General features: G+C 52.4%; 1 protein-coding gene across 2 annotated transcripts in view; it reads right to left on the bottom strand.

Moving 5' to 3' along the window:
- Positions 1-354: 354 nt before the first annotated feature.
- The window catches only part of ZER1 (zyg-11 related cell cycle regulator), a 30,358-nt gene continuing 16,991 nt past the window's right edge, over positions 355-13,721 (bottom strand). For both annotated transcript variants that reach the window (XM_043916677.1, XM_043916676.1), the window contains exons 9-16: positions 10,295-10,510; positions 9,324-9,365; positions 9,050-9,169; positions 8,012-8,127; positions 7,201-7,389; positions 6,045-6,142; positions 3,825-3,927; positions 355-2,044 (exon numbers count right to left, since the gene is read on the bottom strand). In XM_043916677.1, the coding sequence (XP_043772612.1) occupies positions 1,987-2,044; positions 3,825-3,927; positions 6,045-6,142; positions 7,201-7,389; positions 8,012-8,127; positions 9,050-9,169; positions 9,324-9,365; positions 10,295-10,510 (942 nt within the window). In that variant the 3' untranslated portion in view covers positions 355-1,986. The remainder of the gene's footprint in view (positions 2,045-3,824; positions 3,928-6,044; positions 6,143-7,200; positions 7,390-8,011; positions 8,128-9,049; positions 9,170-9,323; positions 9,366-10,294; positions 10,511-13,721) is intronic.

The raw sequence follows: 13,721 nt of genomic DNA, 5'->3' as shown, positions 1-13,721 counted from the left end.
CTCATTGGAAAAGACCCTGATGCTGGGAAAGATTGAAGGCGAGAGGAGAAGGGGACGACAGAGGATGAGATGGTTGGATGGCATCACCAACTCAATGGATATGAGTTTGAGTAAACTCCGGGAGTTGGTGATGGACAGGGAGGCCTGGCGTGCTGTGGTCCACGGGGTCGCAGAGAGTCGGACATGACTGAGCGACTCAGCTGACCAAACTGCCGCCTGTCCCCTTGGGCCGGGCCCACAGACTGACCCAATGCACCCTCCCGTCACTGCTCTCGCACTCCAGGCCCACCACCCAAGCTGGCCCAGGCCCCCTCTCCATGGCCCCATCCCTTCCACAAAAAAAAGACACTCTGCTCTTTTCCACTTTGCACAAAAATGTATTTCTGTGACATCCCAAAGTACAGACATTTACCCGGGCCCCGGCTGGTAAAGCGATGCGATGTGAGCTCTGCCTGGGGTCTGGCGCAGGCCACGTGAGCATGGAAGGGGGGGCAGATGGGGCCATGTGCTGAGCAGAGGGGCCACAGGGCAGCTGGCCTTTCCCAGGGCTGGGGTGTAGGGGAAGACCCCAGGGGAAGAAGGCCGGGTGCCTCTCCCCTGGGCTGCTCATCCTGCCTGTTCTGTCTGGAGGCAGGAACGCCAGGAGAGTCGGAAGCACAGGCCCAGCGGAGGAGGGACGAGAAGCCACCCTCTAAAGGCCGCCTGCAGTCAGCTCTGCTCCCCAGCCCCTTGTTCCAGACGGGGCCTCCTCCCTGCTGTCTGTGCCGTGAGAAGCAACTCGGAGTGACGTCAAGGGAGGACCACAAGGTGTTTTTGAGATACATCTGTGTGTCTCACACACTTCTCTGAAACCCAGCGAGGAGGTTTCCAAGGGGAAGCCTGGGGGCAAGGCGGGAGGGGGAGGATGCTGGTCTGAAGGTGTCTGCCTGTGGCCGCCAGGGAAGGCTGGCGTGGGGATTCCCCCCCTGCCCGCGGAAGAGGTGTGGGCTCCTCTGGGCCATGGGGCAGGCAGGGGTAGGTGAGGCAGGCTCAGTTCTGCTGGTGGGGTGCCTGGGCACCGTGGGGGCTGCAGGCTGATGAGGGGTGAGGAGTGAGAGAACCACCCTGGCCCCGGGAGGTGCTGGCTTCCAGGGTGGGAAGCAGGTGGTGGGGTGCGCAGGTTCCGGGTATGTTTGGCGGAAGGGGCAGCGGAGTCTGCCCGGGTTCTGACCAGCCCTGGGCTGGGGCCTTCCACAGCCTGGGGCCTGGTGGGAGACTAGGACGCAGCCTCCATAGCAGCGTGGCCTCAGGCAGGCCTGGCCAGAGGGCAGCAGAGCCACTGGGCGCCTTGAGGGCCCTCTGGGGCTGGGACTGCCTGGACCGAGGCAGGTACGGCTCACTTCCTCACCCCAGAGGCCCACAGCCGGGAGCACCAAGGCATTGGGGAAACCCAGTGGGGTTAGTTTTTAATCCCCAAACCCCATCAGCTGCACCGAGAAACCTAGATGGCGTTCTCGGGCTTCAGTGGGCGGGTTAGGAGGCTGGAGTGGGCTCTTGGGGGCCCCACTGCCTCTCCGAACAGGAAGCGAGGCCAGCGTCGGAGATTACAGGGCACGGGCCAGACACTCACACTGTTAGAGGCATTTAGTCTGGCAGGGGTGGGAGTGAGTGTGGCAGCGATGAAGGCTTTGAAAGTAGGGGCTTGAGGATGGCCAGGGAAGCTGCAAGGACTCAGGGGGTTATTTCTTTTGTTTTTGTACAGAAATCATACACACAAAACTTCACACTTCCTAACCAAAAAAAAAAATAATATATATATATATATATATATAATATATATATCTCACTAATGTTAAGGAAAAGCGTCGGTTGTGCAAAAGTTCCCCTGTGTCCCTTCGTCCAGTGGGAGGCTCCCCGGGGCGTGGGGATCTGCCAGCTGGGCGGCTTGAGCGCGCTTCCTCCCGGCCTCGTGGTCCAGAGCAGTGGCGGGCCGTGGAGGCGGAGGCCTTATCTGGACGTGTCCATGTTCTCCTCTTTAAAGTTACTGCAGTGCTCAATAACCTTGCTGGAGACAATGGGGGAAAGAGGATTGGAGGGTGGGCTTGCACTGGGGTGGGCTCAGCCCCTCCCAGCTGATCAGGCTGCTGGATTTGTTGGCAAATGTTAACCATCATGCTGACTCTGAATGAGATGTGTGTGCCAAGTGGCTGGCAGAGTGGCCGGCGTGTGCAGGGTCCCCAGGAAATGGTACTTGTGGCCATGAATACCTTCAGCCCCCTGTCCTCCCCAGGCCTCCCCTTCCCATGTCTCAGCACCAGGGCATCTGTGGTTAGGGGCTTCCCTGAATCAGCTGAGGCCTGACCCCCAAAACCTTCTGATCTTTTTCAGCAACATCATCCGTCACTTTTTCTTTGTCCACCCAGGCCTTTTTCTTCCCCTGAGTCTACTGGTGGTCCCCAAACTCGTTGCACATGAGGTTCCCCCAGAGATCCTGACCCAGCAGGATCTGGGCAGGTCTGGGTAGGGCAGCTGTGCCTGCCCACGGACAGGGGCTCCACACCCTGAGGGGCAGGTCCCAGCGCAGCGCTGGGAACCACCCCTCATCCTCAGCGGACAGTCTCCCTCCCACTCTCTCTGGCCCTTGGGAACTGCTGTCAGGTGTCATCCTGGACCCTGGAGAGCCTTCCCATTCACACTAAGCCGCTGGGCTGGTGGTGGGAGTGGTGTTCACTGCAGCCTCTTTGTGCCAAAGAGGTGCACACTGCCTTTTAGGAGTTAAGGGATGCCTGGGTGGGACAGGACTTGTGGACTTCTCCTAAGCACCCTGCTCTCAGGCTGGCCAGCTCAGGTACACAGCTAGGTCCTACAGAGATTTCAAAGTGATTGGGGTAGGTTATGGGTCAGTCTTAGCCAGTGCTTCTCAAATCTCCTGGAAGCTCTGTTGACAATGCATATTGTCAACAGGCCCACTGCCCAGACCCATTGGAAAAGAAAATCTAGGGTACGGCCTGTACATTTTTAACAATCTTTTTAGGTGATCCTTTGGGGAGATTAAGTTGGAGAACCACTCATTTTACCATTCTCAAACTCAGACAAATCTGTCAATTAAATGTTTAAAGCAGTGCCTTTTGCCAAAAATAACTGCAGAAACAGCCAGTGAGTCCGTCTTTGGGGAGACTCTGAACTCCAAGGGCCCCCCACCCTCCACCCCACCAGGACACTTTCTATTCTACACTGTCTTTAGAACCCGGGTAAACTTAACTACGTCCCCTTCTAGAAACGGATCCTGGAGGAAGCACGGTTGCTACTGATGACTGTGACACGCAGCGTCCCTAAGGGTCTTTCTTGTGCACTGATGGGTGTGAGATTCCAGGAGATGACATTTTAGACCCGGAAGTGAAAACCACAGAGCAGCGGAAGGCCTGTGTCCAGGACCTCCATGTTCAGAAACTCATGCATTCTGCCCAATCTTAGAATGTATTTTACCACACTGTGTCCTTTCTTTAGTTGGAGTGTCTTTGGCCAAAAATAAGGACAAATTCTGTTCTGACTTGCTAATGCCCAGGGATGAGAGGACGGGATTTGCTGGGAATAAAGTAAAACAAAACTTACAAATGAGGGCAAGGATGCTCTGCTCAGAGCTGGACCATCTAGTTCCCGACCACGCAGTGGCCATCACGACACTCAGGGAGGCCCCAGCTGGACATCAGTATGCTGTCCGCCTCCACTCTCAGCTCTGGGTTGCCCATGGGAACATCAGCCATTCCCAACCACGAGAGGGCCCGGCTGTGTGTCCTTGGCTCCCCCAGTCTAGGCTCCAGGCAGAAACACTGCCAGTCGCTCACCGGGCCATTTCCTTGGTCTCCTGCCGCGCGGTCGCCATCTTGATCATGTCCCTCAGGAGGGGCATCCCGCCTTCTTTGATCAGTAGAGGGCAGTACTTGTCCGCTGTGGGCAGGTAAGGGCAGACAGCACGTGACCAGGGTGGGACTTGTATCAGCCTGTGGCCCCGAAACCCTCCCCTGCTCTGAGGACGGCCCTCCCAGAAAGGGGGATGAAGACTTGGGCCTGAGTGAGGGCAAGGCTGCAGGAGCCATGTTGGCCCAGCCCCAAGGCCAGGTTCCTGAGGCCGCCTGGGGGAAGTGAGGGGTGAACCCCTTGGGAAAGGCTCTTCCCTTTGCTACGTGGTGGCATTTCCCCCAAATGTCACCCAGTCCAGCCCCTTCTATTTTCTGAGAAGTGTTTGTAAAAACAAGAGCTTCCTAAGCACCGCCCCCAGGGTGTCTTGATTCAACAGATCCAGGAACCTCTATTTATTTGTACTTTTTTTTTTTTAATTTGTACTTTTAACAAAATATCTCCAGGTGATTCTGGGACCCACTGGGAGGAAACCACCAGGCCTGCCCACTGCGGGGCTTCATGGTTCACTCCCACGAAGAACATTCTAGGGCTTGGGATCCAGGGCTATATAGACACTCCAGAGAGAACACGGGCATTTCAGTGGCCTTCTAGCAGCTGTACGGTATAGTACAGTATACTGGAGCTATTATCATCTCCATTTAATGATGAAAGAGCTGAGGTGCAGAGAAATGAAGGAACCCACTCGAAGTCACTCGAGGGCCCTGTCTGAGAGAGTCCTGGCTCAGAGCTCTTCCCAGCTGCCACGCTGCCTCTCTGAGGTAAGGTGCTACTTTTTAGTAAGACTAACCTCAAGGAATAAAAAAAATTGGCTGAGCTGGTATGTGCCAAGTGCTCTTCTCGGCACCTTATATGTCTTATTTCACAGCAATCCTATGAGGTAAGTACTATTAGCAGCCCATCTTAAATATGAGGAAAATGAGGCCCAGAGAGGTTGAGAAACCTGCTCAAAGTAGCACAGGCAGTCTTCCCCCAGGGCCTGCCCTCTTTTTTTCTGGTTTGTTTATAAATGTTTATTAAAATGGAAAGCTGTTTGCTCGTCTCCCCCACGAGCATCCATCTAGCTGCCTGTCACCTGGTAAGGTACATGACTGCTGCTGTCATAAATGCTTTTGGAATCTTCAGAATAACAACATATCTGCCTTTGCTTTAAAAAAAGTCCTTGTTCCATGCCTTGCAAGCCAACCCTTCTCTTTACACCTTTATATAAAAGGTCTCCAAAATGTTCACCCCAAGCAAGCTGTCCATGGATAAACACATATACGCAGGAGCAAAACAAGTTGGTCTGGACACGTCAAAGTCTCAAGTCCACACCCTTCAACTTCCACCTAATTCTGTGGAGGGCCTGCATCCTCGTCCCCTCTCCTGCCAGTTAACAGAGCAGGATCCGGGCTCCAGGGCTCAACACTTTCCCCTGGTTCTCTTTGCCCACCAACCTTATGAAGTAGGCATCATTACCCCCATTTTACAAGCCCCAGAGAGGTTAAATTACCTGCCCGAGATCACATAGCTAGCAAAGCAGAGAACTAGGGGGCGAGCCTGGTCTGCCATCAGAGCCTCTTAGTGCTGCACCCTCCTCCTCCTCTCCCCAAAAGGCACTGAGCAGAGACTCAGTTCAGGCTCTTCTCAGGGAGGGTGGGACTCTCTCGGAGAAAATAAGTGAGAGTTGTTTTCAAGTTCTCTCCTGTCCTCTTGGACGTCTGGTTCCTCAGGGGTTAGTTCTGGTTTGGGCTGGTCTTACCCTGCCTTACAGAAGGCACAGAGATTTTTATTTCTTATTTTTTTGGTTGCGTGGTATAGCAGGCAGAATCTCAATTTCCCGAGCAGGGATCGAATTCATGCCCCCTGCAGTGGAAGCACAGAGTCTTAACCACTGGACTGCCAGGGAAGTCACAGCATGGAGATATCTGACTATTCACTCATCTGAAGCAGGAAACATTAAGAAAGCTGCGTGTGTGGGGTCTCTGGATGGGCCGGCTCGTCTGCCAGGCCTACTTCTGCCGATGAGGCAGGAGCTAGCCATGTTGCTGTGTCCCACTGATGTCAGAAAGCAGAGGGGGTGGGGGTGCAGACACCAACACCAGCTCTCACAGCGCTCCCACCCGGATCAACACCGATGAGGGAACAAGGGGCGAGCGGGTACTCACGGTAGACAGACACCAGGTTGTAGAGGGCCCAGGTGGCCCAGTGCTGGCTGACAGGTGAGATGCCCTGGGGAAGGAGGCGAAGAATTGGCTCAAATGACCTGCAAGAAGGAAAAACAAGGTTATTTTTGATGCTGGGCATTGGCGGGGTGCACTGGGGGTTCCTCCTCATTGAAGGGTCTCATGGACCAACAATCAGCAGGATGGAGGGGACATGGTGGGGGGTGGATATATGGTCCTTCAACCTGCTCCAGGCTCCACAGAGACAGCTCCCTTGTGAGAGAGGTCATGAGCATGAGGGAAGGAAGAGGAACACAGATCAGGTGGTGCAGAGACAGGGGACGGCGGCAGGGAGGAGAGCCCCCGCCTGGGCCGTAGGGGCAGAGGATCCTGGGAAGGAGAAGATACTGTGACTGCACTTCCCATCACGGCCATCTGGAGTCACGGTCCAAAAGCTTGCAAGATGTATGTGCGACCCGCCCCCCCCCCCCCCCCCCCGCCGCCGCCCGCCCCCCGCCAACCCTCTCCCCAGGTCATTGATTCCACTTCCTCTCTCCTCTGAACGGATGGTAACTGGAGCATGGGCAAAGCCACGAGCACAAGCCTGTTCCTGCCAACATGGGTTTTCAGCTTCAGTGTTAATCACTACACCACGGCCCAGGCGCACATAGAAAGTGACTCAATTATACAACAGGGGAGGAGACCCATAGCTGTGACTGGAAATTCAATCACGTGATAGTCAGACTTGATGCCTGATGGATGGAGGTGGTTAAATCTGTGCACAGAAAACTGGTGGAAGGAGAGAGGCTGGAATGTTAGGGGGATGCTCTTCAGGAATGAATGGTTTCTGTTTGTTTCCTGTTGTTTATGTATTTTCTCCTTTTTTTTTTCCTCTCCCACAGCTGAACATGGATTGAACATCTGTGAATGGCAGGCTTAGCATACACAGGTGTTGATGTGAGGAAAAAGGCACCAAGCTGAAGAGGTGAGGTATGCGCCTTTATGCGCACACCTCATGGACCACATGTGCACTCGCCATGGACCATACCTCAGTTAGAAAGACCCAACTCAGGACTAGAAGGGCAAGCAGCGCTGACCAGGCCTCGTTAGGGAGGAGCAGCCTGTCCCAGCACTGACCCCACATCCACAGCCCCCACACCTGTAATTGATGTTTCTCCGTGAGTTGATGTCCCAGCTCTGGATGGCTGCCCACATGCGCTCCTCCACCTCCTCCCGCTGAGGTTCACAGATGCCCCAGGCCTCGGGCCCATCAAACATGATGTGGGAGAGGACGCCGCAGGCGTTGTAGGAAACCTCAATTCCATCTGCCTTGCTCTCCAGCAGGTTGCTGCCAAGAAGGAAGAAAAATGGAGTCCAGATCCCCAAGGCCCACTTCAGATACCGGCTGCCGGACTCCAACTCAGATTAGATGCCAGAGGGACTACTGATTTCTTTATCACTTATTATCCACACCCAGATGGCAGGTTTTTTTTTTGGCTGTGCTGCACACCTAGTGGGATCTTAGTTCCCTGGCCAGGACTTGAATCCAGGCCCTTGAGAGTGAAAGTGCTGAGTCTTAACCACTCAACCGCCAGGGAATTTCCCATGACTGCTTTTTCATTAAAAAAAATTTCTTTTTGGCCATGCTGTGTGGCATGCAGTATCTTAATTCCCTGAACCAGGGATTGAACCCTGACCCCCTGCATTGGAAGCGTGGCGTTTTAACCACTGGACTGCTAGGGAAGCCTCCCCCAGATGACTTCTAAAGGGACTCTGAGGTCATTTAAGATAAGATATTGCTACAAGGGGACCATTTATGGAGGATTGAAAGGATAAAAACTGCACCATAGAGTGAAGGTGACATTCCTAACAGAAAACTAGGCTGATAGCAGTTGTTACAATTGAGCAGTGACTAGAGCTCTGAGCATCCTGGCAGCCAAGATGAAAAGAGAAAGGCAAAAAGTACCAACCTGAAGACACTGATGAACTGGGAAGTCATTAGCTGGGGCCGTAGCTCCTTCACCTCTGCCACGTTCCCCAACAGTCCCAGCATATTCCGATGCAGCTCCTGCTTCTCCGGGAACTCCTGGCAAGATAAGAGCCATTGGGGTTAGAGCAGTGAGTACCTGATTCATGTCCGATGCTGGTAACTCACTCACTGGAGTGAGTACCTGATTTGTGTCTGATGCTGGTAACTGGAAGCTTTACGAGCATCTGTCCGGCCATTTCTACTGGACAAAGACAGAGTGCAATTTGCTGCCCTCCTACCTCCCAGTACACCTAGGACACTGCTGGGAACCCACTACAGGGGGTTAAAATGGTAGGGCTCCATGCCACAAACTCAAAGGCTGAGTGTGCAGACCTGACCTATAAAATTATGAATGGGACAAACATGATTCTATTTACCAAAACTCAAAATATTAAAATCCTTTTGGAAACTACAGCAAGAAAATAAAGAATGAGTTTTAGGATGAACAGGCCATCCTACTGGACATGATTCTGTCCAGTAGACACACCAGTGGATTCTGGTCAGACCTGGGCAGTTTGAACCACCACGCTGAGAGGCACCGGTTTGGGTTTTTCCTTGGAGTGTGTGTTGTGTGTTAAGTCACTTCAGTCGTGTCCGACTCTGCAACCCCACGGACTGTAACCCACCCGGCTCCTCTGTCCGTGGGATTCTCCAGGCAAGGATACTGGAGTGGGTTGCCATTTCCTCCTCCAGGGGATCCTCGCAACCCAGGGACCAAACCCATTTCTTCTGTCTTCTACTTTGGCAGGCGGGTTCTTTACCACTAGCGCCACCTGGGAATTCCCTTGGAGGGAGGGCTCTAAGAGAGGCCCAGCCAGGCCGTCTGGGTCAGGGAAGACCTCCACAGCACATCCTGGGCTGGTGGGTCTGAGTGGACCCCACTGCCCTTCCATGGGAACCACAGGGAGAGGGTGGCTGGGGGACCTGGGGTCAGAGGAGAGGCCGAGTGGGGGTCTGGCTGCTGCTGGAGAGGCGCTACCTTCAGGCAGTCCAGGAAGAGCTTCATGCCATTGAAGTTGAGGAACATCTCGCAGTTGTCGGGCGTCTCATCTGTGATGTTCCACAGGGCGCTCCAGGAGAACTCCATCACCTGGTCGCACTGAGGCGGGGAGAGGGCTCAGCACAGGTGCGCCGGGAGGGGCCCGCAGGCACCCGGGGGGGGTCCCCGGACAGAGGTGCACACCCCCCAGGGCGAACCAGTCCCCTCTCAGCCGAGGGAAGGGGGCGGGTGGCTCCATGAAGATTTGACTTACTATCTTGTCCAGCAGCTTCTTCTGAATCAGCTTCAGCATGGTCTGTGGGCAGAGAAGAAAACTTGAGGGGGCGTGGCAGGAGGGCCAGGGCTTCAAGAGCTACCGTGTCCTCCCAGAACCAAGATGGAGGGAGAAGTCAGTTACCCCGTTCCTGTTAATACTTCCTGACGAGACTACATCTGCCTCTCTAGGCACTACCCTGGGGGCCCAGTGGTTGGGAATCCGCCTTCCAATGCAGGGAACGTGGGTTTGATCCTTGGTTGAAGAACTAAGATCCCATACGCTGCAGGGCAACTAAACCCAAGTACCACAACCACTGAGCCTGCCGCAGCTAGGAACTGACACAGCCAATTAAGTACATAAATATTTCAAGAAACAAACAAAAAACCCCTGCCTCTCTATTTGGGAGGCTGTTGGAAGAAGTGCGACCCACAGACCCGGTACTTAGCATTAGGAGGCCTGGCTCAACCTGGACCCGCCTGGCTTTGGGCACAGCCCTCCCGCCCTGTGGACTTCAGCCTCCCCAGCGATGACTGAAAGGAGACTGGAGGTGCCTCCCTCATTCTTCCCTTCCTTTCTCCAGCAGATATTGATGATCTCCCCCATTGTGCACCAGACCCTGTGCTGGGAAGTGCTGGGGACAGGATGATGGAAGGATGTAGCACGGTGTCTCCCACCCAGGGAGGAGGCTGACGTTAAACAGCTAGTCCCTCAGATACTTCTTTAATCCCAGCTGCAAAGACAAAACAGGGGCGCCTGGTCTGAGCAGGCAGGAGTGACTCGTATAGTAGGACGTCCCGGGACAATGGAGGGGCTGGGAGAGGATGACAGAGAGTGCTAGGTGGAGGAACTCTAGGGTCAGAAGCAACGTTCACTGCTAGGATGTGAATCCCAAATCCACCCTTTTGGCAGGGGGTTCTGGAAGAGAGAGGGAGGAGAGGAGGGAAGGGCAGCCCCCCTGCTGCACGCACCACGACAAAGCCCATCTTGCCCACGGCCTCCTTGTGGTCGTTGTCCACCTGGCAGACCAGCGCGTTGCACAGGTGCACGGCGATGCGCTGGATCGACTCGTCCTGCCGCGTGGGGTTGAGGATGCTGAGCAGGAGCTCGTTGACGCGGCGGTACTGGAACTCCAGCTCCTCCGGGATGCTGAAGTTGCAGAGCGTCAGGCAGCAGTTCCGCTGGACCTGGGTGAGGCCAGGAGACAAGCGGAGCACAGTCAGGGGCGGCCCTGGAAGCTGGACCCGAGAGTCTCTCTAGAAGTGTGGGGTCGTCCAGAGCTGTGGCAATCCAGGAAGGCTTTCTGGAAGGAGACTAAGAGGCCATTTATTTTTTTTAACATGAAAAAAAAAGTGAACTATAATATACAGAGTAGAGGGCGAGAAATACCAAGGTATAGTTTCGCAAGTAATTATTAAGCGAACAAACTCTTCAACAACCATGGAACCACCATCTGCGTCAGGAAAAAGGACACTGATCAAGAAGTCCCTGTGTGTCCCTTCCTGATCGTAAGCCCTCTCCCTGCGAGACCGCCCTATCCTGGCCTTTCCATTTGAAAGAGTCTCCAGCAACTTGCGGCGGCTTATGTTCCACTGCAGCCTTGCGAGATCAACCATGTTGTCATTAGTAGCTGAGATGCATTTATCTTTTTTTAATTTGCAGTGTAGAATTCCAATTGATTCATCCAGCCCACTGCTGGTGGACATTTGGGTAGGCTTCGGTGTTTGGTTTCTTCAAGGCAGCCATGTGTATGGGCTCTTCCAGGGCCGCCCACGAGTGGGGTGGAGCATCTGGGTGACAAGCTGTGCATGTCTTCGGCTTCACCAGGTACCTCCAGAATGTTCTCACCGTCCTGTACCAGTCTACACTACCCCCAGCAGCACAGGAAAGTTCCACTTGCTTCACGCCCTTGATTTCTTTTTTTGTTATCTGTGGGTTATTTTTTTATTTCATAGTATTCTCGGCACATTTTCCTCATAATTTAACTTCCCTCCATCCTTTCTCATTAGATATTGGAAGTTCACCACACTTCATCACTTTTACGTGAATATTTTAGAGAATTTAGAGAATATTACCAACCCGGGCTTGATCCCTGGGTCGGGAAGATCCCCTGGAGAAGGGAATGGCCACCCACTCCAGTATTCTTGCCTGGAGAATTCCATGGACCGAGGAGCCTGGTGGGCTCTAGTCCACAGGGTTGCAAAGAGTCAGACAAGACTGAGTGACTAACACTGCAAACCCTTGTTAACTCTGTCCTTCCCCCCATAATATACACACATTTTGTAATTTGGGGAAAAAATTATTTTAAATTATAGAAGCAAGACTTACTGTGAAACATTCAAATAACATTATCTGAGCAGAAAGTGAAAGTCCCTTTATTCTTCAGAAGTAATCCCTATTAAAAGTTTGGTGCACAACCATCAAGATTTCTCTACCATGAAAATACAAATATGGGGAGGGGAAGAGCAAAAGAGGTTTTATCCACATTGGTCCAGAACGTCTCTTCACTTGTCCACCCACAGGGACATCCATGTTTCCATGTTAGGATGTACAGATTTACCCTCATATGCCATAATGTCAGTGGATCTTACACTACTTTGCAGGGCCAGGCCCCTATTGTTGAAAGCTTTTGGTTTCCTCTGACTTCTATGTATCAAAAAGGGAGAATGTATATATATTTTTCCTTTATGAACATCTCTTAACTGTGGAATACCTAGGCCAAAAGGTCAGTGCACTTACAGTTTTGGCAGGTTCTGCCAATTGCCCCATGAAGAGGCTGTCTGATTCATACCTCACCAGCGGAAAACGGGAACGTGTTCTTCCCCTGGCCTTCGTCAATGGGTATCATCAATCTCCCCAGTCAAAAAGTGGTTTTTATTAATTTCTATTTCTTATTACTATTTCTTTGAATGAGTTTATTAATTTGCAAGTCTTCAACTAGCATTCTTTTTTCTTTAAAAAAAAAAAAAGACACCCCTGGGACCTCCTTGGTGATCCAGTGATTAATCTGTGCTTCCAATGCAGAGGACACAGGTTCAGTCCCTGGTTGAGGAACTTAGATTCCACATGCTGCATAGCATGGCCAAGGGGGAAAAAAAAACAAACCCTTTTACCTGATGATAAAATCTATCTCAACAAAGGAAAAAGTTGCTCTCAAGTCTGGAGTTGGGCGTCAGCAGGAAAAGGGGCCTCCTCACTCCTGCAGAGGTTGCATCCCCACCAGAGCCTTTCTGGAGGACAATGCAAGAATATATATCAAATGCTTTAAAAATACACAGACCCACCACTCCAGCAGTTCTCCTTTTAGACAAATCTCATAACAAGCATGGCTTATATGTATTCAGCAAAGCCTGATTTGAAAGAGCAAAACATGGGGACTTCCCTGGTGGTCCAGTGGGTAAGACTCTGAGTTCCCAATACAGGGGACCTGGGTTCAATCCCTGGTCAGGGAACTAAATCCTGCATACTGCAAATAAGATCCCGCTTAATCACAACTAAGAGCTGGCACGTTCGAATTAAAAAAAAAAAAAAAGAAATAGCAAAACGTGAAAAGCAACCTAAAATGTTCAACTGTGGGGCTGACTCAGTCAGTGTAGCCCACATACTCGGGGGAGCCCCCTGACTGCTCCGTGGGGATGGGGCTTGGCCACGGCCTCCAAGTCCCCAACAGAGTCAGCACCAGGGCGGCCTCTCTCTGGGGGAGGCGCTGCACACGGTGCTGACATCAACAATTAGGAAGCTGAACTGTTAAAACCAGCTGCCCGGGGGGGAGGAGCCCCAGGATTGGCACTTTCACTTTCTAGTTAGTCTTAAACATTTTCTGTTACTTAAATTTGTTTTCTAAGCATTAGGGAGCTCACTTTTTGTCGCCAGAAAAGAAACATGACTTTTCAAATTTTTTTGTTAAGCATTTGTTGATATGGGAGATATTCACATTCACAAGATGCTGTTGAAATGAAAAGCCATGTTACAACACACAGGACGCACAGGATGGTCCTGTTTACTCAATAATTATGCACAGACTAAAAGCCAGAAGGATGTTAATGGTGGCTATCTCTGTGTGCTGAAATTATGGCTTTCCCTCCCCCCTTATACCCATAATTGTAATTTTTTGCCAGTAAAAATTTTATTACTTTTATAACAAAAGCAGCTATTAAAAAACAAAAAACAAAAAACCTACCCCAGCAGAGCATTACTGGGAAGAAGGGTTAAGAACAAGCAGGAGCAAAGGCCCGGGGCCCCTGGGGGAGGGCGGGGTGGGAGACGGACAGTCGGGTGGGGCCAGGTCAGGGGGCCCTGAATGCCCTGTCCCAGAGTCTGGGCGGGATGCCCTGGAGGGGGGCGTTGGGAGCGGGGCGGGACAGAGCCAGGAGAGAAAGGGGGAGAGCAAGCATAGTA

The sequence above is a fragment of the Cervus elaphus genome, chromosome 11 (genome assembly GCF_910594005.1).
Source record: "Cervus elaphus chromosome 11, mCerEla1.1, whole genome shotgun sequence".
In the NCBI taxonomy this organism is placed as follows: Eukaryota; Metazoa; Chordata; class Mammalia; order Artiodactyla; family Cervidae; genus Cervus; species Cervus elaphus.
This window is presented reverse-complemented; position numbering and strand designations above follow the sequence as displayed.